Below are 26,678 nucleotides of genomic sequence, written 5' to 3'. Positions count from 1 at the left end.
TGCTCCGTCCTTTGGGATATTTTTCAATTGTTGTGGGAGGCGACTATTTCCTGGTGTTTATCTATGCCGCCATCTTAGTTTCTCCTTCTGCAACTGACTTTTAAGACACTATCTGTTGTCAAGTTTTGTCATGGTATCAAAAAGCATATCTACAATTACCTCTTTTAAAAAAGCTATTAAAATATTTTCTTTTTTTTAAGTGATACATCTATGGAGGACAGATTTCTTTCATATATTTCATCTAAAAAAACATATTGCCATAGAACAAATGTGAACTATGTGAAAATCCAGTTGTCTATCAAGTAAAGAGATATGCAAAAATGCAAAACAATGCGATCCTTCTTATTAATTCTTTAGGAGGGGAATATATTTATTTTACATAAAGATATGCTATTTATGTTAACATATAAGGCATTTACTATTTTATATTTTAAGTGAATTTAATATTTTAAACCTTTCTTAGTTGTAATTTCAAATATAGTAAATATCAATAGTTATAGCCCACATAAACAGAAGCTCTTTGGGATCCTTAAAGCTTTTAGAAAATGCAAATGGATCCTGGAACTGAAAGCTTGAGAACACTAAAATAGGATAGTGAAGTGTTTGCCAGCTGGAGGTTTCTGAACTGTCAGAGGAGTTATAAAAGTTGTCCAGGGCCCTAACTGGTTTGGCTCAGTGGATAGAGCGTCAGCCTGCAGACTCAAGGTCCCAGGTTTGATTCTGGTCAAGGGCATGTACCTTGGTTGCGGGCACATCCCCAGTAGGGAGTGTGCAGGAAGCAGCTGAATGATGCTTCTCTCTCATCGATGTTTCTAACTCTCTATCCCTCTCCCTTCCTCTCTGTAAAAAATCAATAAAATATTTTCTTTTTTAAAAAAAGAAATGTTCTTTCCTAAAAAAAAAAAAAAAAAAAGTTGTCCAGGTTGGGAATAGTAACTGTTTAATTATATATCTTTAAATAACTCAATAAAAATTATTTAAATATTTTCTTCTTTAAAATGAAACCCTCACAGAGCTCAAATACACCTACACTGCATATTAAACTCTTCCTCATTCTTCAGTAACTGATATCAAAACAGGAAAATACTGGCAGTTATATTTATCCCTAATTATTTGGAAATAAAAATATCCACATGTCTAGTGTGTTATTTGTAGAAAAATGCTTGTAAATAGTCACTGAAACCTCTCTTGTCTTGCAATTTAAAACAAATCATAAATATTTAAGTAAATAATAAATAACAAAGTGGATATTAAGCAAAAGAAAAACAATCCTTTCACATGCTGATTTTCTATTTTTGCTGTTGTGGTACATACTTAAATGTCATTCTGCATTTTAATATACATTGAGTCCATGTATAAACACAGTGAATAGTTTTTAATGTATTTTTAAAGTTCTATTTTTCATACATAATTAATTTAAATAGTTTGCACCATTAATTTAATAGGTAATAGTCAAAATTTTTCTTATACATTATGAATTACATTAAATATCATAGTATATCTAAGTAAACATTTTGCACATTTAATATTCTGAATAAAAACAAAATGAGGAGATTAAAAATATTCCTAAGAGCATTTTAGAAATGATATATTTATATGAAAGATATCTGTATCAGTTTCTGAGGGCTGCTATAACAAAAGTACTATGTTCCCAGTCAAAAATGATTGGGAGTGCAGACACACTTTTATAAGGTTGGACTTGCTGTTGGACACAAGCACTCTGTCAGGTTATCTGCACTTGAAAGTCTCAGATTTCTCATCTATAAAACTGGGTTTCATGATAGATATTACATTGGCTTGTGAGAAGTAAGGGGATTAGGTATAAAAATACACAATGTTCTCAGCACAGTGCCTGATGCAGAAGAATATCACTCAATAAATATTAGTAGTTTTTACTCTTGCCAGGTTAGACAGGTAATGACAATCACAATATGCACTATAAATACTCAGTTAATGGCAAGTTTATTGATGATAATTGTAATAAGAGTTAGTGTTAATGGTGATTTCAAAGTCCACTAGTACCTAATAATGGATGGTTTTACTGTGAGTAGGTGGATGAGAGAGAGACAGAGGGATACAGGGAAGGACAGAGAGATGAGAACTTTAAGTAAGCAGCCAATGAGCCATGTTTAGAGATAGACATTTCTATAGACTAAATGTTTGTGTCTCCCCAAACTCCTAGGGTGAAACCTAATCCTCATTGTCATGGTATTTGGAGGTGGGGCCTTTGGGCGTTGATTAGGTCATGAAGATGGAGCCCTCATGAATGGGATTAGTGCCCTTAGAAAAGAGGCCCCAGAGAGCTTCCTTCTGCCATGTGAAGACACCTCAAAAAGATGGTATCCATGAACCAGGAAGAGGCCTTCCCCAGACACTGAATCTGTGGACACTTTGATCTTGGACTCTCCGGCCTCCAGAAATATGAAAAATGAGTTTCGGTTGTTTATAATTCACCCAGTCTGTGGTATTCTGTTATAGCAGCCCGAGCAGTCATCAATAGGACTTTTTCATCAAAAGACTTATCAAATATATTTTATTAAAGAGTTGCAATGGAGTACAGAACCCTGGTGTTCAGAATGCTCTAGCATTTATCATTATCTTGGATCTGGATTTTGTGTTACACGTTTATAGGCCTATGTCTGTCTTAATCACTATTTGGGGTGGTATTTAGAGACACTGAAGCATAATACAGGGGAATTCTAAAATCCATATCACTGTAATTCCACGCAGTCCAATCCAGCTGAATCTGCCCTCTTGCAGCTGTCAAAGTGACTCCATGCAACTTCCCTTAGTGGCTATTTCAGACTTTGTCCACCACTCCCAACCTGCGCCTCTCAACAACTCTTCTTCAAATAGCCTTGGCTCCATCATTACTGAGAACCAGAAATCCCCTGTAATGAGCTCCTCCCTCCCTCTCTCCTTCATCTCAAAATGTGTTGGCATCTTCGACCATCTGCTCTTCTTTGCCTCTATTTCAGATGAGGAATTACTAATTCCTCCCGTCATATTTACTCTTGGCCCAAGTAATAATTATGTTCATAATTATCCCTTTATTGTCTTGCACTTAGTCTCTCTTCATAGAGTCCTTCCGCTCCCTATACATTCTTCTTTGTTCCCACAATCACTGACCCCACCAGCTACCATTTTGTCTCCTTAATTGTACTTTAAACTTCTGGAAAAAGTAGTGACCTAGCCCCAGCTTCATGTTGTGACAAGCTGTTAATTATTAAAACATTATTGAAAGCACAGTCTCGAAATCCCAACAGTTAATCTTCCTGGTAGAGATAAGACACGGCTGCCACTGCATGGCAGTGAGGAGGTCCTGGCCTCTGAGAGCCCGGTCTCCCAGGGCTTGCCACCACGTGCAGGCCACAACCCCTGTGCGGGAATTTAGCAGGTTCAGTGTACGCAGTGATGATTATAACAAAATGCTTTTAAGAAAATGGGTTTATATAGCTGTTTAGTTGGGAAGAATTATAAAATCAGTTAATGCCCTGAGGATAGCATAAGCAAAGATGCTTTTATCTTTGAACCCCTGAATTTGTTCCTAAGAATTTTCTGAATGATAAGCAGGTAGGAAAATTTCCAGCTTCTCCAGTAAACTTTGCATTTGCTGAAAACCTGTGGATGAGTCCTGAGTGAAGATTAGAACCATGTGGGTTGCGAGGAGGTAGCGAGAAGCAGTGCCTTTATTAAAACCCACTTACTTTGTTCCAGGAAGTAGGTAGTAAGTCAGTATTTGCCAAGGACACACCATAGATGAAGACAGGATGTTGGTCCATAATATTTGCATAGCATTTGGGTATTTGTGTGTAAAGTAAAAAAAAAGTATATATGTATCCCTGGCCTGGGTTGCTAACTGGTTAGAACATCAGCCCAAGCACCGAAGGGTCTTGGATTTGATTCCTGGTCAGGGCAGGTACCTGGGTTTTGGGTTTATTCCCTGTCCCTGGTCAGTTCATGCAAGAGGCAACCAATCGATGGATGTGTCTCTCTCATACAGACATTTCTCTGTCTCCTTTTGCTCTCCTCTTCCCTCTTCCCTTCCACTCTCTCTAAAAATCAATGGAAAAAAAATACCCTTGTGTGAAGATAAAAAAAAAAAAAAGCGCATATGTAGATTATTCTGGAGGAAGTTAAACATTTTTCTAGTCTATAGAGTCCCTAAGAAATCTACCATTAAGACTCCTCTAGCAGAAAAAAGGACCTGCATCGAGCTAGTTGTCTAACATAAGGCATCCTCCAGCCGGTTGGGTTCTGGGAGGCAGCCAGGGCCTCCCCAGTACAGCAGCTGAGAAAAAACCCTCTGAGGGTTTTTACTTGGGCCAAGTAATACATAAGCCTTCGGAGGCCTTTATGGAATTGAAAGATGGCTATTAAGATACATATGGGTTTAGTGTACATATATTGATAACTTTTTCTCTGTTGTATAGGCAAAAGAATTTATACGTCTGTCTGACTTGCTTGTCTTAAATGTCCCAATAGGATCTTAGATTACTGAGAAATTCTATGTAAAAATTGTAGTGCGGGACGAATCAATCAACCAGCACTAGTAGTGTGTGACGTTATCTATAATGTCCCCTCGGGAGACATAAAGAAGTATAAAATGTGGTTTCTGCCCTTGGAGGAGTTTACAATTAAAATGAGGCTGTATTGAAGCTCCCTCTCTCTAAGCAGATTCCCAACCTTCCTTGGTCCCATAACGACAGGCCTTGTGCTGAATGTTGGTCAACTCAACTTGAGAAAGTCATGAGGAGGAAACATATCCTGTCACCACGCACCCAGAGGTTCAGCTTAGTGCCCCTTTTTTGCCACCTAGGAGGAGAGGAGGGGACATTTGTGCTGTCATTCCTAATTAATTTTTTTCCTACAAGACATTTGCCCTCAATTGTAAAGAAATTGCATGGACTGTCACTGTATAGTCACCAGTTTTATTTATTTTTTACTTTTTAAAAAATATATTTTTATTGATTTCAGAGAGGAAGGGAGAAGGAGAGAGATAGAAACATCAATGATGAGAGAGAATCATAGATTGACTGCCTCCTGCATGCCCCACACTGGGGATGGAGCTCTGAACCCAGGCATGTGCCCTGACCGGGAATCAAACTGTTACGTCCTGGTTCAGAGGTGGACGCTCACCAGCTGAGCCAGACCTGCCAAGCACCAGTTTTATTTTTCATCCCGGCAACCAAATGTGGAGAATTTATGTTTGTTGGTTCTGTGTCTGCAGTGGAGCTACATCCTTAGAATAATATCACAATAGAGAAATAACTTCTAAAAGGGTTAGCCCACATATAATTCTGATTGCCTTTAATTAGGGGCAAATCACAAGCTAAAAGGAGTTACATATTTGAAACCAGTTAAAAAAAATAAAAAATGTAACCTCAGAAATCTTAATTTTTAGCTATAGGATTGCAGTTTCTTTATTCACTAAATAACGTTGTCTGCCCCGTCCTGTTTCTCTGTTTGGAACTGTAACATGGATTAGGAGAATTGCCAAATATCTATGAAATGAGAGCTTTCCTCCCACCCTTCCCATCCTCCATAATAGCCCAAAACAAATTAGACTGAGAAAGTCACGCAGTTCAGCCCAAGAATTAGATTTGTGCGGCCCTAACACAAGAACTCTGTGATTGAGAGAAGTCTCCAAGGCAGAGGTAAGGGGAGAATTAGGTCAGCTGGAGTATAGACCGTTCAGTAATGTTTCCTAGAAATAGAGAGATAACATGACAAACTGCTGGCATTCATTTACAAACTCTGGCTATAAAAATAGCATAACTTCGGGAGCATTAACAGAGCCAAAAGTAGAACTTGCTGTTTATTGTTCCAGAGGTCGGCTTTCATGAAGTTTGAGAAAGGACCAGATTTGAGGCCATTGCTCTCATGATTTTTAAGTCAACCTCCTGCTACATCCAGAGAAGACTATACACACATAAAAATAGACTATTATTATTGCTGTTTGTGGCATGAAAAAAGAACTTTTTTCTTTGTGGGAGTATGCCATATCATTTAGGGGGGATTGAAATATGAATAATGTGTGCTGAGGGGAGCGGCTGTGGGAAACGAGGCTGGACTACCTGTGCCTGTGTGCCCAGAAGACTTATTTTCATCAGTTGTCTCTTTCAAGTTGGTTAGAATTTTAAGCATCTGCTCATTCCTATCCCACTTGAACAGGAATGGGACCGAGTAGTAGCAGGGCTGTCCCAGTGCATGTGAGCAGCCAGAGCAAGGGGAACTGTGTGTAACAGGGAAATTACCAGCGTTTCTATGGTCATGAAGCAACATGTGCCCGGCTAATTACTGTTCTCTGTGACTGCTCTCACCTCTCAAAACTCTCCATGGCCCAACCGCGGAAATCCTGTTTGTCTGCCTCCCACCCTCTCCCCCAAAGAATGAAAAACAGTAACTTGCAAGGCTGGGCTTGTTTAATGAATGCAATTTGTTTTTGTTGAGCCAAAGACTCGAGGTTTCTGAGGCTGTAAACTTGATGCTAGATTTGTGAATGACTCCATGGTCCTCATCTTTAGATAAGTTCAGTGTGGAGGGTGTGTCTACACTTGCTGGATTATAACCGGTCCAAAGGCATTTTTCTTTATTTTTATAGGTTCCTAGAATGAAGTGACCTTTAATGGTAGGTGAGGCCATCTTCAGGCAGAGCTATATCTAGCATGGTGACATCTGAGCATCTATTATGTTAATAAGAATGTCCTCAAGATGCTGCCTCCTCCCTTGGTGATCCTGTTCTTGCCCTTAGTAACTGCTGATGTTGGAAAAAGTGGCTCTTTCTGTTGCTGTTTTTTTTTTCTGATAGAAATAGCGAGTTATCTTGCACTCTAGGGTAACTATAGAGTTTGGTAATATCTTTTCATTTATTCATTATTAGAGCATTCAAAACCAAACAGTTTTGCTTTCTTTATAGTAAGCTGAACTTGCCCTCACTCCCCACCAAAAAAAACCACACCGTAGTTTTGTCAAGAAAGATTGAACATCAGTTTTTCAAAGTGTGTAACAGGAGGTAATTTTAATAGCTGTATTGGCTTGGCTGTGGTTTCTTTGAGTGACTACTTGAATATATTAGTTAATAATAAATTATTACTTAGTATTACAGGAAAAAAAATACACACCTGAAAATAGCTTGATTCTCTGGAGAAAGAAACTTTCTGTGCATGGTTAGTAATACTTTCCATATAGATGCAGTTGCTGGATAATGTTATCCAAACTAATTAATGATGACATATTAGTTAACATATTGCCATCAGCAGGTGGCTTTCTGAGCAGAGGTGAAAATGGCATGTGCTCAAACAAATTGTTGTACCCTCGAGAAATGATACAATTGTTTTTTAAAAGGATCTTTGTAACGATGCCTGGAATATGAGTTATTTTTGTAAAGCACAAAACTGGGGGCAGGTAGGAGAGATGCAGACTAGAAAAACAAAACAAAAGAAAGCAAAATTGGTTCCACCTTTCCCAAAAGCTTTTCTAATTAAAAACAAAAACAAAAACCCAACAAGCGAGCAGTTGACTCTACCAGCACAATTTGCCTGTCCTGTCAGAATCTTGGGAAGACTCAGGTGCCCTCTCTTCCTTCGTACTCTCCTTTCTTCCTCTCCTTTGTCCATGTCAGAGCTGTCAGGGTGTCTTGGCTCGGGGCATGTCTGTGACAGATGGGCAGGGAGCTGTAATCTGTTGCTGTCTTTCGATTGCAGAGGAATCATTGTGACAGTGAAGGGGTTAAAATGGCCAGCACCTATGAGAGTTTGCCGATAATTAGTGTAATCTCAATCCCAGAACACTGACACAGATGACCACACAACGATGGATTCTACTCAATTCTGCTTCGGAAGAAATCCTTGTCAATCTCTTCCCAGCACTTGTGGAACCATGCATTTTTAAAATGCATATGTGAAAAAGTTACTGTTTCTGCATAATATGTGTGATTATGGTAAAAGATGATTGTGAATCAGTTTCATTTTGGAAGGTGCATTTTGAATTAGCACTTGCAGATACAGGTTAATTGATATGCACCCTCTGAGCCTGAGGCGTGTAGCCTTTAGAAGGTTTCACAGTGTGTTGACTGTTACTCTATTAGTAAGGATGCTGAGGTATAGTATTGAGTGGTGGGTTAGGAAGGCAAATTACAAGTTAATGTAATTTTGTGTTACTATCATGTCTGACAAGCAACATAAAAGGAAAAAGAAACAGACCGCTTGAAAACAAAACTTGAGAAAAATAGGCTTGAGAAAAATAAAATATATTTTTGTTGATTAGCTTCAAAGAGAAAATGTGTAGATAAAAAGCAGACTCTAAAACCGTTTTTCAAAAGTCCAAGTGGTAACCAGAAAGGGATAAATATGACTTAAAAATAGGAGCAGGAATCCATGCTGAACTAGGGGAAGAATGGGAAAAGGAGAACTTCAATAACCCCCCTATGTTCAAATCCACAGGTCCCATTGGCTGGCATCCTAGAGTACTTAATGAATTGGCCGAAGTCATCACAGAACCGCTAGATATCATTTTTGAGAACTCGTGGAGGACTGATGAGGTGCCTGAAGACTGGAAAAGGGCATATTTAGGACACCTTCTTTCAAAAAGGGAAATGGATGGTGACCCTGGAAATACTCATCAGCTTAAATTTTGCTTGGAAAAATTCTGGAATAATCAGTACACTGGGTAACTAACCTACACATAGCTAGAAACGAGGCAGTGAAAGATCACACATTAAGAAGTACTGAGTTCACTTTTAAAGGGCACATCATTGCGAGATACAGTCTTATGCATATTTTGGGATTCTTCCCTCTATTCTATGAGCTCTTGATGAAAATAAATTAGTTTGGCTAAGGTTTTTGGAATTAATTTTAAGTGTAACACTAGACAAGAAGCAGGTTTCTGGCATTTGCTAGTAATTACATCATTTTGAAATTAACCTGTAACTTGAGAATAGTAGCTTTAATTTTGTATTTTAACATACTCTTTTTTTTTCACTTTATATAGGACCATGTTTTCATAGGTTGGGATGTTTATATAATTCTATATAGGCTAGTTTGGTGAGGGAATTCTTATTTTAAGGTGCTTTCTATGTTCATTTCATATATATAGGTACATTTATAAAGCTGACTAATTAAGGCACATCACCAAAGGAAGCCGATTTTTTCTAACTTTTTTTAAAAAAAATTAATCTGGCTGAAGTTCAGTGTTAGGGCCCATAGACTGCCCTGCTCTGACACACACTGAGCAAGAGCCAGCTCTGGGCCTTGGAGGCTGGTTTTCTTCATTCAGTGGACACTGCCATGATCGGGGCCTCGCCTCACCCCACCTCACCCTGCTCCCCAGGTGTCTCACCTCAGGTCTGTGGGGCCAGGGAGGTGGGGGTTCAGAACCTGGTCTAACTGCAGCCAAGATGGAGAATAGAATGAGGTGGGAGGAGGAAATTAGGATGGCTCTGGAGTTTTTCTGATTCCTGTTGTTCTTGCCTTTGGATATTGGCAGTTTTATTTTCTGCTGAGAAAATGCAACCATGTTGATAGGACCAAAAATTTAGTTAAATGGAGGTCATCAAAAAAGATATAGACATGCAACAAGCTCTCGAGTCAGGCAGCTCCTGAGAGGAGCTGAGCAGAATCTTCCCTCTGCTATTGAGAAGTAAGAGATGCCGGTTTACAGCAGCGTTGTGATGCTCCAGAGTTGGAAACATTCAAAGGGAAAGAAACCTACATTCATTTCTTCCTGGTATGCACCTGGTCCCCAGGAATGGGTAGGCAGGGAAGGGTGATTTTATCACAATACTGCTTTAAAAAAATCTAAGGTTTACATGGTTTAGCTACTTCTAGAGATTAATTTAGATACTAGATAAATTCAGTCTTATTCTTCACTATAAATTCCAGGAAATTAAGATCTAAATGTTTGTACAAGTTTTCTTTTAAACATACATAGCTTGCAGTTTTATAAGAATTATACTCCAAACTTCAATCATGGTTCTTCAAGTGAACTAGAGTCTTTAAAATTAACAAGCTATATATATATATTTTAAATTGATTTTTAGAGAGAGAAGAAAGAAGAGGGGGAGAGAGAGAGGGAAAGAGAAATATCAATATGAGAGAGGAACATCAATCATTTGCTTTCCACACACCCCCCGACCTGGGATCAAACCTGCAACTGGGTGTGTGCCCTGACCAGGAATTGAACTGGCGACCTTTTGGTGCCTGGGACTACCCGCACTGGGCAGGGCAACAAGCTATACTTTTAAAGGAGTGTGTCAGGGGATCTCTGTAGGTCACAGGTATAATTTATTATGATAATAAATGGCTTCCTGTTGGAGACCTCATTTCCAGGTGCAGCACCTGTGGCGGATTTATTTCACAGACATACATTTACATGCATTTGCTGAACTGCTGCTAGAAAGGGACCTAATTTCTGAAAAACCTATTGTTTTCACTGTGGGCATTATGGTACAACGTAATGCAACCCAAAACGGGACTTTCTGGTCATTTCAAGTTTTTTTTTTCTATTTGTGTGATGTCCAACGTCAGTTATTTTGCCAAATTTAAGTCTTCTCTGTGTGTTGGCTCTTAGGGTTTGAAGATAACAGTCCTCTTCCTAATTGAAGAATCACAACCTAGAACAGTGAAATAGCTGATGGATTTTAAAGATTTTTTACCTAAAACTTTACCTAACTTTTTACCTAAGACTTTAAAAGAAGCAGAGAAGTATTTCATTAATTCCTTTGCATTAAATCAAGATGAGGTAAGAGTTAGAATGTAAGAGAAAGGTAGTCACCTTGCCATGAACTGTTTCTGGTGATAATTGCTCTTACAAGGAGTCATTTTCTCCCCAGTGTTTTTCTTTTAAATCTAACATTTGTGATGCCCTTAAATTTTTGTTATGCAAAAGAAGTGGCTGAGGGACAAGTGTTATCAAAACTAGAGGATTATTCTAATTTGTTTTTCCTAGAACATCAAGAGAGATTAATTACTGACATTTACTTCAAAATATTGAAAAATTTGGAGGATTATGGCAAAGTTTACTTCAAGTTCATTTTAAAACAAAGTTTGTGGGGTGGGGGAGAAAGATTTTATTCAAAAAAATTTTTTTTCTTGGCCTAGGGAATGCATAATTACCAAAGGACTTTTCAGCAATGCAGAATAGATGCACTCAAGCAGTTTCTCAGTCCAGAGACATTCACAGCACCTTGGTGTTGTGAAAGCAACAAGAACAATAAGAATTGGGTTTTTACTTTGGAGTTCCTCAGGTCTTAGTTCAAAATCAAGATCACATTCATGGCTTTTTTTTTTTTTTTTTTTTTTTGTCTGTGGTGAATCTAAGAACATAAACTGTAGATAGCATGGGAATGATTTTGAACAATTATTAAATTCATCACAGCCTTTTATGCTTGTCCATAAAATGGGAAAAATAAATACCTCCTGTAGTGCTGAAGAGGCTTAAGAGTCCTGCAGCCTACACCCACACAGTCCTTGCATCAGTTTGTGGCACATAGTAGGTGCTGAGTGCCTCTCTCTCTTTCCTTCTTTGCTATCAGTTACCTTCTTTATTTCCTCTTCCATGAAAGACATTACCTTAAAACTGACCAGAAAACTCAAACATAAATTGACCTGTTCTTCTTGCTGCCTTGAACCCACTGAATAAGGCCCCTTGGTTTTCTTTTAGGAAGGATAAAAGAAAAAATTACAGTGGCCCCTCGCAGTAGGAGTTGTGTAAATGTTTACTGATTGAATAAAAGAATGAACAAATTCATGAGGCCAGCACTTGTCAAGTCTGGGAGATAGTCATATAGACACATATGAAAGTATCTCGCTGATTTTCCTCTTTTTAAAACAGCTTTAGACTTATAAGTTTGGTGTGCAAATTAGTGAGTAGTATATGTGCATTTTTCTGTAATTTTGTGACTTGATTTACAAATTAGGGGTGCAAAGGGGCAGTCCCCAATGGCTGCTTCTGGGCTAAATTCAGTCAAGATATGAAGCAGATGACGGTAAACAGCAAACCCTTCTATGTGAAGAGAAACCAGATGTGCCAGGGTCTGGGAAGCACCTGCCAGATACCGAGATGGTTCTCCTAAGAGTCTCAGTGCTGGAAACACATCCCTTGCCTGGGTGCTAAGGAATAACAAAAAGATTCAAGAAAATTAAACTTTTGGACAGAATATTTGGTTTATGTAACTTTGTACAAGTAATACTTAATTAGGTGTCAAAACACCATGTTAGTGGAAGAGTTCTGAATTTTGAAATAAATAAGGAATAAAGAGTTGAATATAATATCCAGAGATATACACAAGCAATGAGCTAGAGCCTGACCCTGCATCGCCAGTTCTCCATTCAGGCCAAGGGCCAAGTAACAGGGAATTCTTAGATGAGATTAGCTGACACCTTGAGCTTAGAATAGAGCCATAGAGTTGCTGTATTAAATTACACAAAATAGATTATGCAGAGCAGAGCAAATCAACTAGGCTTTCTTTCTCTTTTAGAATTTCTAATTTTACTCTATGCAGCCTCGATGATCATCAGTTAGACATTCCTAAGTAGATATTTTACACTGTTCAGATTCTTTGATTAAAAAATTGTGTTCAGCTTTATATTAACTTCTATTAACTAATAAAATAACTTTCTACTCCATGATCACTATAGTAGATATTTCCTTAAAAGGCAAAAAAAAAGTAGTTTAGAAACATGAACAACGTAACATTTTTACTTATCAAAATAGATGTTTCTTTAAAAATTTTTAAATTCCTAAAAATAAAGTTTTATTTGTTGTTGTTAAAATATAACTTTTAGAGGAAAATGGGGGGTTAAATTTCACAGTATGAGCTGGGTGGTATGTTTTTGACAACTTGACCAACATTTCTTTCATTGGAACAAAAAGAAGGCACTTTTTAAGTGTTACTTAAGATGACAAATGTCTTTTCTAGATGTATTCTGTAACATGCCCTTTGTCAGACAAATTTTCCCTTATTATTCCAAAAATGAAATGCTGTGTCGCATGTGTTATGGGAAAGGTAGTGTTTGATTGGGGCAAATGTTAGAAATTCTATTGTTCATTGCAGTTGTCACCCTGTTCCCCAAGCTTGACAGTATTCTCAGATCCTTTTTGGATTTGTAAAGCCATTATTCATTGAACATTTCTGCTTATACAGAAATGTGTGCATGGCCCTGTATAATCAACATGTGTACATCCAAGTAGCCAAGCACAGAGTCTTTCCTAGTGAAAACGGCAGGTTTGGTTTTGTAAATGCCATTACAATTGACACTTCCCCCCTTTCGGTTATTGTTTTGAGAAGGGATTGTATGAGAAGGCACTATGAAAACCTTAATTGGAACAGCATTATGAACCATGGAATGTATGCCCGTGCAGCCCTGTGATTTGCAAACATATGTTCGTTCTTCAATAAATGTTACGGCGTTCACAGCGGTTCCGCCTTGGCCTCTTTTGTGATCATTTACGTTGGATGAATGGAATACAGCCTGTGCGTTGTTTAAATTGATGATATATAAATGTTTACAGCACTGTAGCATTATGGTTAGCCTGGGAAATTAGAGTTCTAATTCAAAAGAAAGGAAAAAACAAGGCTTCCCACACTGCCTGCACAATTCAAATAAATCATTATGACGTGTACTTAGATGCTTTTATGTGATTGTTACATATGTATATGTTGTGGCTTTCTCCCTATTCCCTCCACCCCACTTCCGACTAAAATAGTACTTGTGGGTGATAGTATGAGATTCTGAACCAGTAATCGTGGCCCACCACAGTGGGAGGGAGGGCGGTGGGATATACTAGTTTTAGGTGGTAGGTAGGGTCATATGCGGAGTTTCTCCACATGCAGTCCTGCTGTGGTTCCCCAGCCCCTGATTCTCCATCTCAGGGGTCATTAGATCCAGGGTCTACTAGAGTCAGTCCCAGCCTTACCACTTTCTGGCTTCAGGACCTTCAGCAAATGGAATAATTAATGTAAATGCTTAGCAAAATAATTAGCACACGATAAGCAGCCCAAAAACATTACTTCAAAGTTTTATAGTAGTGTTTTGTGTGACGTAAAAATGGCATTGTGATATGTTTCAGTGATTATGAATGGCTGATTTTATTCCCACTGAATATGAGAGGAAAGTAAATTTAAAGCAAGGAGATGTAGAGTAAGTATTAGAAAGAAATATGCAAAAATTTGAATTTTAGAAATGAAAAGGGAGCTTAGAATAAGCAAATCTGATTCAGAAATTATGTAGGTAAGGCACCAAGGAGCCAAGAGTTTGTGACATGCTCACGATAACACGGGTTTGGTGGTAGACAATTGAGATTTCCCCAGATCCTCTAATCTTTTTGTCTGATATCAGATCCTAGAACAGTGATGGCGAACCTATGACACGCGTGTCAGAGGTGAAAAGCGAACTCATTTTTTTGGTTGATTTTTCTTTGTTAAATGGCATTTAAATATATAAAATAAATATCAAAAATATAAGTCTTTGTTTTACTATGGTTGCAAATATCAAAAAATTTCTGTATGTGACATGGCACCAGAGTTAAGTTAGAGTTTTTCAAAATGCTGACATGCCGAGCTCAAAAGGTTCGCCATCACTGGCCTAGAAGTATACCTAAAGGTATCTGTGGCATCTTCAAAAAATACCTGTCTTCTAGACTGGCCTTAATTTCACCTTAGATCCATGATTTTTCTCAATGTAGTGTTAGAACACCTTTGCTCATAAACTAAAGCCCCCAGCAACTGCAGGGCTCTGTGGGAGCTGAAAACCCAATCTTTCAGCTCTAAAATCTTAGGCTTCAAGTCTTCCTTGATCTGCAAAACATGGGCCGAGGATATGAAGAGACACTTCTCCAAAGAAGTCATATAGATGGTCAATAGACAAATGAAAAGATGTTCCCCATCACTAATCATCAGAGAAATTCAATCAGAACTACAATGAGATATCACCTCACACCAGTCAGAATGGCTGTTACAAAAAAGACAAGACCTAAGTGTGGATCAGGATGTGGAGAAAAGGGAACCCTTGTGCTCCGCTGGTGGGACTGCTACTATGGAAAACAGTATGGAGATTCCTAAAAGAACTAAAAATAGAACTACCATACCACCCAGCAATTCCACTCCTGGGTATATATCCAAAGAGAATGAAAAACACTAATTTGAAAAGACTATGTGTTCCTATGTTCATTTCACCATTATTTATAATAGTCGAGATATGGAAGCAACCCGTGTCCATCAATAGATGGATGAAGAAGATGTGGTGCATATATACAATGGAATATTACTCAGCAACAACAACAAAAAATGTAATCTTGCTATTTGCAACAACATGGATGGATCTAAATGGTATTATGCTAAATGAAATACGACAAGAAGACAAATACTATATGGTTTGATTTATATGTGGAATCTAAAAGAAGAAACTAATGAACAAACAAAATAACAACAGACTCATAGAAACAGATTAAACTCATGGTTCCCAGAGGAAAGGGGTTGGAGGATGGGTGCTCAAGGTGAATATAGGAAATAACATTGTTACAAGTTTGCATGGTGACAGATGATTAATAGACTTAGTGTGATGATCACATTGTACGGTATATAAATGTCAAATCATTATATTGTATAGCTGAAACTAATATAATATTGTATACCAACTATACTGAATAAAAAAATTTTAAAGTCTTCCTTGATCTGTCAAGCATATTTAGAAAAGTCAGTGATTGATGAGTATAGCACTAACATTTTTTTTTAATCCTCACTGGAGGATATGTTTTTATTGATTTTAGAGAGAGGAAGGGGAGAGAGAAACATTGATGTGAGAAACATAGATTTGTTGCCTCCCATATGCACCTCTACTGGGGATCAAACCCACAACCTTTTGGTATACGGGATGATGCTCCAATTAGCTGAGCCACTTGGCCAGGGCTGAAATGTATTTTTTTTAAATGGTGAAATACAATGGATGCAGTAGAGATTCCAACTAAGGAGTGTTAGTTTGACAAAGAATAGGATGATAAAATATCATTAGTAAAATCACATAAGGCAGCTTTTGAAAAGTCTTTCATCTGAACCTGGAAAATGAATACCTTCTAGTCTCATTCCAGGCCATATGCTTTCCCACTGAGGATTTTTTTTAATTTAAAAGAGGAATCTTGAACAAGTTTAAATGAAAAAAATTACTCTTCCCTCTCCTAGAGTTACCCTGAGGACAGAGTGCATTCATGTAATTATGGACACTTTTTTGGCCAACCTCTCAACTTTAAAATATATCCATGTATCTTTAACAGGATGTCTGTGGAATCTCATCTGTTTCTTATTTGAATAATGAGCGCCGATTGTGAATTGTATATATTCAGTGTGCTTTTTTTTTTTACATCCATTGTGCGCAATTTAACTTTATTTTAGAAATTAATCTACATAACAGCATTTGCAAAAATAACCATTTTGAGTGAAGAATATGCATTTGACTTTTTCTAAATCCTGACCTCTCAATCAGAAGCCCTGAATCCAGCCTTGGTTTTCCTGGTGAGTAGCTAAGCCACTCCTGTTTTACACCTTTACTCTCTCCTCTATAAACGTGTCCAGAGAACAGCATGACCGAACACACCCTGGGAAACAGGCAGTATTTGGATAACCTCATGTTGTTTAGAAGAAAGTCAGTGACATGGTCTAGTTTTTTTACTGTGAGCTGCAGAAACTATGAATCCACCTGGTTTGCCTCCCCCCTCCCTACTGGTATTGGTCCCCACGGTGTCTTCTATGGTTCCTTGTGTATTTTCCGACACTTTGTGGGTGCTCAATAGTACAGGGTGAGGCAAAAGTAGATTTACAGTTGTGAGTATGCAAAACACTGTTTTTCTTATATTATTATTTATTGTGTTATTTTCCATATGAACATCTGTACACCTACCTTTGCCTCCCCTTGTGTTATTGTTTGAAGGACTGGATAGACGTTCTCACACACCGAAGGAAACCACACGCTGAAGGCTCAGCGTAAGAGTTGGTTCTACCAGGTTATTTCCTGGTTTCAGGGGACTTGCAGGACCGCTGTGACCTTGTGTTTTGAAGGAGAGAGCAGGCATTTCACCCCAAGACCCGGGAAACCAAGCTTTTCTTTATCAGAAGTTAACCTTGGAGTGCGGTTTTCTTTGTTATTTAGGTCCTCTGCTGTTTTCTTTTGTATAAAACCATAAATGTAAATAATTTATAAAATAAATTTACATATTCCTTTAGGTTTTCTTTGGCATAAATGTATTGAACATTGTAATTTGTGAAGGCACACGAAAATACTCAAATGACACTCTATTTGAATTGTGATTTTATTTTGGTCATATTTTCTTAATCTGAATTGGAAGAGGCATATCATCTATTCCTGTGATAAAGTTAAGTAAAGATCAATCTATATCTGCAATTAAAACTAATCAAATTGTGATTAATGTATTTATCACATAGATGCTAGCATATAGGGTGCTGCTAGATGAAATTCAAAGATATTTTGATAATCTGCCCTACACAAACATTAACTTCCTTCTTAGATTGTATTTTACACACAATTCCTTTTAGATATATTAAAATAAATATGTGGCCCATGATTTTGTCTCTGGAAATAATTACTTCTTCCCTGAAGTTTATGTCTATCTTCTAGCAATAGGAAGACAAAAAAAAAAAAAAAAAAGTAGAGTAGTTAAAAAATTTCAGTCCATGGTTGTTCAGACCCAGATTTGAATCCCACAGAGCTGCTGAGAATTATAATTGCTTGACCTAAGAGGAAACTTGCAACTGTACAGTGATTATATGATTTTTATCCCCTGATATGTGTGGATTATGTTAATAGGAGAGAAGAACATTTAAATTTAGGAGTAACAAAAACCTAGATGCAAATCTCAACTCCCCACACCTGGCTGAATGACTCTAGGTTGGTTACAAAATTCTTTGTTTGTTTTGCCAACTGAAAATTCAGATTAATAATACCCCCTTCCAGAGATCTTGTGGGAATTGAACAAAATAACATGTAAGATAACCCTAGAGGAGGGTCTTGTGTTGGAGGAACATGAGTTCTTACTGCACATCAGTTAGGCAGTATTGGTAGGTAGGGATGGGATGTGAAGAGAGATTTGTGACTCATGAACTAAAATTGTTTTCAAGATATGTTAAGAAAAAAGCTTACATTCTTGAATTGATTATAGAACAACACTAAAAAATATAGTAATATGTGCCCAGTACTGTCGAAAGCACATTACGTGTATTTAATCTTCACAACAACCCTGTGAGGTAGATGTGATCATTGTGCCCGTTCTACAGATGAGGACACTGAGGTAAAGACAGATTTTTGGTAATTTACCCCAAGCCACACAACTAGTAACCAGAAAAGCTGGAATTTGAATCTCAACAGTATGCCTTTTAACAGTCCTTTTAACCTTTATATTTTATGGGGCAAGTTTAACACAGGTCCAAATAAAATGAGCATAACTTAAGAAATGAGAGAAGCAGATTAATGAGAGTGGGGTTTATGATAAAAGAGGGGATACTTGAGGAGTCAGGAGACTAGGCAAAAAAGGTATTAAGCATATGGCTTTCCATCAAGTCTAAGATGCCCTAGGGCAAGACACCAGTATGTGTCCAGTACGACTATTGCACAACACTGCTTTTTAACGAAGATGTTTATTTTCAATTTATTGACAGCTATCTTAGACTTTTTATACATAGATATTCATGATTTATTTTTACACATAAAAATAAAAATAAAACTAAGTAAACATGAGGTAACCCTTCAACTTTTTTTAGGCAGACATTTTTATTTTATTTCATTATTTTACTTTACCCATCAGCATTCCCTCTATGCCCTCTTTCACACCTCCACCCCCACCCCCAACCCCAGCAATCACCACGCCGTTGTCCATGAGTTCTCTCTCTCTTTTTCCCTTTTTTTGCTCAACACCCCCAACAACCCCAACACCCCTTCCCTCTACTGTAGTTGTCGAGACAGACTTTTTTGAATTAATTCTCAACTTGGATCCTCCAGTGCCCATCATCCTCACCATTAAAAAGTAGCACACCTGAAAGTACCTTGCTCATCTCTGGGTTTCACCCAAACTGTTCTACATGTTTAGATGCTGGTATTTTTCTGATCTTACTTGCGGTTGTCTGCAGAAGGTTTTCTTGATCTTACCTGAGGTTGTCTGCAGAAGTTGGCTCATTTTTTCTTTGAAGGCTTCTTAAGTGGTTTGTTAGCTGAAATGTCCTGGGCTTATACTCTGCAGGTGTGCCACCAGGAATGGGCACCACATTAGTGCATGTGCACACGGTGGCAATGGCACCACTAGCTGCCAATCAGAACTGACTATAGTTCTCCATCTGTGGTCCTCCACCCTGATTTCACACATGATTGAATATGAAAATGTGTGCATTTGATTCCATGAAATATGCTTGTCTATGAAATTACAAGGAAGTTTCAACAGCCCATCTCACTTCATCTTCTGTCCTCTAGTTTGTTGATAATTATGTATTAGTAATTTTACCTGTAGCTGCCTTGGACTCAGAGTAAGAGTTCCTTTTGATTCTCCTTCTAGTTAAGCCTGTGACAACATCATTCTCCACTGGAGAGTAGTCTCTGACATAATTTTCCCCATAGACAAATAATACAAATTGCTTATGTTTGGCTTACTGTTTTCTATGTTTCATGGAGATTTCTGACTCATGAAGACTGAATTAATTTTATAAAATACTATTGAAATGATTTAAATATTACTTCACACTTTCCCTCATGGAATGATAATAATTTACTTGGGTATTTGAATTTTTAAATATATGTTTTTTATTGATTTTAGAGAGAGAGAGGAAAGGAGAGGGAGAGAGAAACATCAGCTGACTACTGGGGATCAAGCCCAAAACCCAGGCATGTGCCTTGACCTGGAATTGAACTAGCAACCTCTTGGTCCACTGGACGATGCTCAACTAACTGAGCCACACCAGCCAGGACTGGGTATTTTAATTTTTAATAATTTTGCCAATTAAAAAGTACCAATACATCTGCCTAGTCTTGGAAGCAAGTGTTTGTTCTCACTGACGCTTCAGCATAAGAAATACTACATATTGTAATTAGAATTCCAAGTGTCAGTTCAAAATTTTCTAATTGGCCTTTAAATATTAGAACTCTGTTACAGTATTTGAAGTTTTTAAATGTCTTTGGGGGCTTTTAAGGCTCCTATTTCTTGTGATCCAAGTATGTGTGGTATACCGGAAAGAGGGTGACCTTGGGGCTAGGGAGAAGGGATCCCCAAACTCCTCATTACTAGATGGGCTTGGTAAAAAAAATACCAAGGGTGGGAGCATATTATATGCAAATTCCATTTCATCCTTATCATAACCCAATAAAGTAATTGCTGTTGCTGATCCATTTCATAAGCAAGAAGAGCAAGGCTCAGGGAATTTAAGTACCTTAGAAATTCACTTCACCTCTGTTATCCTGGTGTCCTTAGATTTATAAAATGTTGATTTGTTGTGAGCCTTAGCGGTACCACATATTAAGCACTCTGCAGATATTAGGTGCTTAACTGCAAACATTTTATTACACTGATTTTAATTGCTTTTGTTCTATAAAGAGTATTAAATTGTCATTTGAAATTACCTTATAGATTCTGAGAGAAAAATTAACATTTTGAGATTTTGAACCCAATAAAAATAATTTTCTATTGAATAAATTATGATTCTTTTTGTCTTAAGTTATTGATGAACTTAAAATTTTTAAAATTAGAAAATCCAGTAGGCAGCATCATTTCCATGTCCAGGGCTTCCTATTGACTATGAATATTCTCCATAACACCTAAGTTGGAGAATTCAGGGACAAAGTATCTTTTATAGTGGACATTTGGGTGAGACAACCTAGTATCATGTATACATTTAATGAATCAATAACCAAAGTCAGATACATAACAAACTATAATTTTCAATAGTTCTTATCTTGATAAAATCCCAATGTCTTTATTAGAAATATTCCCTGTAGAAAATTATTTCATTGTCCCTACCAAATGCAAAACAAGGTAGTGTTTATATACATGCTAAGAGAAATAAGGTCATTCAATAATTTGATAGATATAATTGATTATGGCATAGTTTTGAGAAACATTAAAATCATTGCCTCAAATTTTTGATCTTCTATCTTTCTCTTCCTCTCTTCTTCCCTCCCTCCTTCATCCCTCCCTTTCATTTTCTCTCTCCCTTTCTTGGAACTGACAGCAAAATGAATTGAATATCTCTTTTAGCCCACAAGTCCTACTCATCTGCTTTTATTTTTCTAGGCTTTAATCTTCTTCCAAGTACATTTGAAGAATAAGTAAATATGTGTTATGAAAATCTTGGCACATTTCCTGGATTTTGGAGGTATAAGTAAAGGGTTGATAAAAAAGTGATTTTGACTGAAAAATTAAGTCTATATTTACATTTGAAATCTCCAGAGACATCATTAATATGAGTCATAGTAGTCATTTTCAGTAAGGAAATTGGAAGGTTGTATTTGATCTTGATGAATTATTTTTTAAAAAGCATGTAGTAACTGAATATATATGTAAATCTAGGATCTAGTACTTAATATTTTTATAACAAGAGCCATAGTGTAATCTTAACCAATAATAGGGAAAGAATAAATGGATGAGGGTTCTATTCTGGCATCACATACACTATGGCAGAAGTCCAATTTAGCAGAATAATAGCTCTGTTAAATGCAGTGTAAGGCAAGGCCTCCTACTGTGTCATACGATGGAGAGCAGTTGGAAGACATTGACAAAGCCTGTTTCATGGAGTCGTGTATAGCTGAGAGAATAAGGAAGGACAGGAAAGTGCTGTGCACTTAGTTTATTGCACATCAGAAGAAGTTTGTTGCTCCTCTGCTTTATAAATTTTTAAAATTGATTTTTAGAGAGAGAGGAAGGGAGAGGGATAGAAAGATAGAAATGTCAATGATGAGACTCATTGATTGGCTGCTTCCTGCATGCCCCCTACTGGGGATCATGCCCATAATCCTGGCGTGTGCCCTGACTGGGAATCCAACCATGACCTCTTTGTTCCTGGGTCTACGTTCAACGATTGAGCCACACAGCCAGGCTGTTTTATAAATTTTTGAATCTTACCTTTGGATCTTTTGACTCTAATAACAGTTACTTAAGGTTTAATTATTTTGTTACTCTGCTGCTTAGATGTGGTATTAGTAGGATGTTGTGGTTCTATCTATCTACACTAATAAAAGACAAACATGCAAATTGACCGTACCCTCCCTATGCCTTAAGCCACACCCACCAGCCAATCAGAGCAACTATATGCAAATTAACCCAACCAAGATGGCGGCCGGCAGCCACGGAGCTGGAGCAAGCAGGAGGCTTGGTTGCCCCAATGATGGAGGAAGCCAAGCTTCTGGCCTGCCGCGGCCGGCTCTGAGCTCCACTCAAAGCAACAAAGTTTCAATTATAGAAGATAAATAAATCCCAGATACCTGCTTTCAGCCGGCCGTGGCCACAGAGCTGGAGCGAGCAGGAGGCTTGGGTTGCCCCTTGCGATGGAGGAAGCCAAGCTTCCCTCCCGCTGCCCCTGGCTGGCTCTGAGCTCCTCTCAAAGCTACAAAGTTTCAATTATAGAAGGTAAATAAATTCCAGAATAAAAAATAAAAAATAAAAAAGGAGAGGTTGGGAGCTTCCATTGCTGGGGGGGCTTGGCCAGCCTGAAAATGGCCCTCAGCCCCTCACCCAGGCTGGCCAAACCTCCATGGGGTGTGGGTCCCCACTAGGGGGTGGGGGATTGACCAGCCTGCAAACAGCCATCAGCCCCTCACCCAGGCTGGGCAGGCACTCCAGTGGGGACCCTCACCCTGAAGGGGGTGTGACCAGCCTGCAAACAGCCATCAGCCCCTCACCCAGACTGCCCAGGCACCCAAGCGGGACCCCCACCCTGATCCGGGACGCCCTTCAGGGCAAACCAGCCGGCCCCCACCCATGCACCAGGCCTCTATCCTATATAGTAAAAAGGTAATATGCAAATTGACCCTAACAGCAGAATGACTGGGAATGACTGGTCACTATGACACACACTGACCACCAGGGGCCAGACGCTCAATGCAGGAGCTGCCCCCTGGTGGTCAGTGCACTCCCACAGGGGGAGCTCTGCTCAGCTACAAGCCAGGCTGACGGCTGCCAGTACAGTGGTGGTGGCGGGAGCCTCTCCCACCTCCTCAGCAGCACTAAGGATGTCTGACTACAGCTTAGGCCTGCTCCCCGCTGGCAAGTGGACATCCCCTGAGGGCTCCCGGGCTGCCAGAAGGATGTCTGACTGCCAGCTTAGGCCCAATCCCCTGGGGAGCAAGCCTAAGCCAGCAGGTGGTCATCCCCCAAGGGGTCCCAGACTGCGAGAGGGCACAGGCCAGGCTGATGGACCCCCCCTGAGTGCACAAATTTTTGTGCACCAGGCCTCTAGTATATATATAAAAGCCTGAACAATTGTTAGGACTGAACGACTTAAATGACCAGACGATTGGTTGACCAGTCGCTATGATTCGCACTGACCACCAGGGGGCAGACACTCAGTTCAGGAGTTGCCCTCTGATGGCCAGTGCGCTCCCACAGCCAACATCCCACGGCCGGCCTGCAGCGTCTACATCTGGTGCCTGTTCCTTCCGAGCCCGGCCCATTGACCATTGCCTCCTCTTCCGGGGCCTTCGCACCCTGGGCTGGGACAGGGAATTAAGGGTGGGTGGTGGCAGACATAGCCCCTTTCCCATGGGGTCCGGCAGCCAACTTCCCACACCTAGTCCCTCCCCCTGGCTGGCAGGCCCCAATCAGCCTGGCCCTGATCGCCAGCCAGGCCTAGGGACCCCACCCATGCATGGATTCGTGCACCAGGCCTCTAGTCCTATATAATAAAAGGCTAATATGCAAATAGACTGAACAGCTGAATGACCAGTCGCTATGATGTGCACTGACCACAGCGGGAGTGCCGCTCAGCCAGAAGCTGTGCTCATGGCTGGTGAGCGCAGCGATAGTGGTGGAAGCCTCTCTCGCCTCCATGGCAGCACTAAAGATGTCTGACTGCCGGCTTTGGCCCACTCCTAAGACAGCAGTAGGACATCTCCTGAGGGCTCCCAGACTGTGAGAGGGCGCAGGCTGGGCTGAGGGACCCCCCCCCCCAGTGCATGAATTTTGTGCACCAGGCCTCTAGTTTATATATAATTTACTTGGCTTCATAAATAGTGAATAAGGAGCAACTAAAGTATGATGCTCTTTTCATTCCCACCTCCCCAAAGAAGAGTGCCCTTAAGTTAGGAGGGTACCCTGCTCTGGGTAATGCTCCTCTCTGCTCACCTTGGAGACACTGAGGGAGCTTTTAAATCACATTAGTTATAAGGCACTATGTGAGAGTAAGTATGTCCTTTGTAAGGATGAGTTCATTCTTTACATGATTCAAAAGTAATTCTAAGGCATTATCTATTTATAGAAAAAGCTTAAGCCTAATTTCCTGCTTGATGGTAAAGTTGGTTATAGTAGACATGGAGAATGATAAATACAGGGTCGGGCAAAAATAGGTTTACAGTTGTTCATATGGAAAATAATACAATAATTAATAAATAATAATATAAGAATAAACTCAGTTTCACATACTGCAAACTGTAAACCTACCTTTGCCATACCCTGTATTAATAGGTTATGGCCCACACTCTGTAGTTTAAAATACTTTCAGAAAATTTGGAGCTAATAGCCAAAGGAAAACTTCAGTGAGAACAGGTGGCATGGCTTTGAAGGAAGAGTGGGAAGTGAGGAACCAGGGCAGCCAAGAGTAGTCAACTTCTTAAAAGATGATTGGCTGTGAGGATGGGGGAACTGGGTTAGCTATCACTTGAGGGGGTGAGAGATGAGTGGAGAAGTTTGGGGGGGGGCGTGTCTTGTTTTCTTCTGAAGGCAGGTTAGGGTTGGATCAAGTAGAGGGGTCATAGAGAATGGTTGAAGATACGATGTGGGAGAGGGAATGAGCAGATAGATAGATCGTCCAGAGAAGAGGCTCCTAAAAAGGGGGGCGGGGGGGTGGATGGAGTCCAAGGACAGGTGGAGGGAGAGACATCAACCTTAGGCTGAATGAGAGATGACTTTTAGTTTAAGGAAAGGAGCCCTGTGGTCGCAGCTAAGTGAAGAGGCTCAGTAGTTGGCAGTTGAGAGAGGTCCTGTCTGAGTGCTGGGTTGGCCAAAATTAGTTTTATGTCTAAGATTCTAAAGTGACTGTTATATAAGCATTGAGCACATATAGATGTGCTCACAAAATCCTCACAAGCCCAATCAGCTGTGTTTCTGAAGGTGGTACAGGGCTTTAGGAAAGTGCCTGGTCCTCTGTCCTCCCCAGGACTTCTCAGCAGCAAGCAGCTGCGATGCTCTACAAAGAAGAGGGGCCCGGCCGGCGTGGCTCAGTGGTGGAGCATCAACCTAGGAACCAGGAGGTCACAGTTCGATTCCCAGTCAGGGCACATACCTGGGTTGCAGGCTTGATCCCCAGTGTGGACGTGTAAGAGACAGCCGATCAATGATTCTCTCTCATCATTGATGTTTCTATCTCTCTCTCCCTCTCCCTTCATCTCTGAAATCAATAAAAATATATTTAAATAATAATAAATAAAAAGAAGAGGGGCCTTAGGTATTCCCCTGGACTAAACTCAAAGCAGGAGTGAGCACAGTGACTGTTCTGGCTTCTCCTCGCTGCAGTGGGTATTGCAAGTGTATGGTTTTAATTTTTAAAACTCTATGAAAGTGCACCCTCGAATGTGTAAGGTGCAGAGCCCTAAGCGGGGAGTGAGGCTTTGGATTGGATCAGCGCCGCGTCCAGAGGCCCAGTGGTAGCAGCACCTGTTGTGTGAAACGGGTCCTGGTGCCGGCTGCCTGGGCGGCGGTGTGCGCAGCTGCACCGCTATGGTGGCAGGTGCTAGAAAACCCAGTTGCTGCAGGCGTACGGGGTGCGCTGGGATCTGGGTGGTACCCGCCTCAGAGAAAATCTTGTTATGCAAAATGAAAATATGAGTAAACATTAAAATACTTAATGATTTCTTAAAGTAACATACCCATTCATTAAATAAAAACAGGATGTATAAAATTGATATCTAGTTTTAAACATAAACATTTCATTACATGAATATTTCTCCAACGTGAAGCCGAGCAGCTGTTTCTCCAGATGCCTCAACAGGGCTCTGAAAGGAATAGTTTCTACATCCAATGCCATAGTTAGCTAGATATTGAAGAAAGAAATACTACAAGACGTCTCTGGTCTTAATCAGTAAGGCTCAATGAACTAAAATTTAAACACAGAGCATGGAATTAATGTGAGAATTCAGATTACATTCTAAACAAGGGAAATGTAATTGCTATGCTTTTGCGCTTCTCCGGTTCTGATTTTTATTATTTAAAACCTATTAAGGATCCATCACAAGAAACCCCTCTTTGTTTTTCCTACAATCAGTTGTCATTGTGGGCCAATTGTATTGAAAGAGAAAGTCCAGCTTTAGTATTTATGAGAAAGAGCTGACACACACATTGCATGTATTTAGCTGAGTCTAATATGCCTGGGCCAGCACATTAAATCATATGCATAATGACTTGGAAGATAGGTCCTGAAGGTCACAGGTCATTTTTATGCAGGAACCATCAGCTCTATACTGAAATAAAAACCTGTTCATAAA

The 26,678-nt window shown here is 39.4% G+C and overlaps 1 protein-coding gene across 1 annotated transcript in view; it reads left to right on the top strand.

Annotated features, from left to right (window-relative positions):
- SAMD5 (sterile alpha motif domain containing 5) overlaps positions 1-8,507 on the top strand; it is a gene marked incomplete at both ends in the record, with an annotated part of 41,209 nt that extends 32,702 nt beyond the window's left edge. The window contains one exon of the mRNA XM_081094038.1: positions 8,445-8,507. Coding sequence (XP_080950164.1) covers positions 8,445-8,507 — 63 coding nt within the window. The remainder of the gene's footprint in view (positions 1-8,444) is intronic.
- Positions 8,508-26,678: the final 18,171 nt, after the last annotated feature.

Source organism: Myotis nattereri (genome assembly GCF_964212035.1).
Source record: "Myotis nattereri genome assembly, chromosome: 6".
Classification (NCBI taxonomy): domain Eukaryota; kingdom Metazoa; phylum Chordata; class Mammalia; order Chiroptera; family Vespertilionidae; genus Myotis; species Myotis nattereri.
This window is presented reverse-complemented; position numbering and strand designations above follow the sequence as displayed.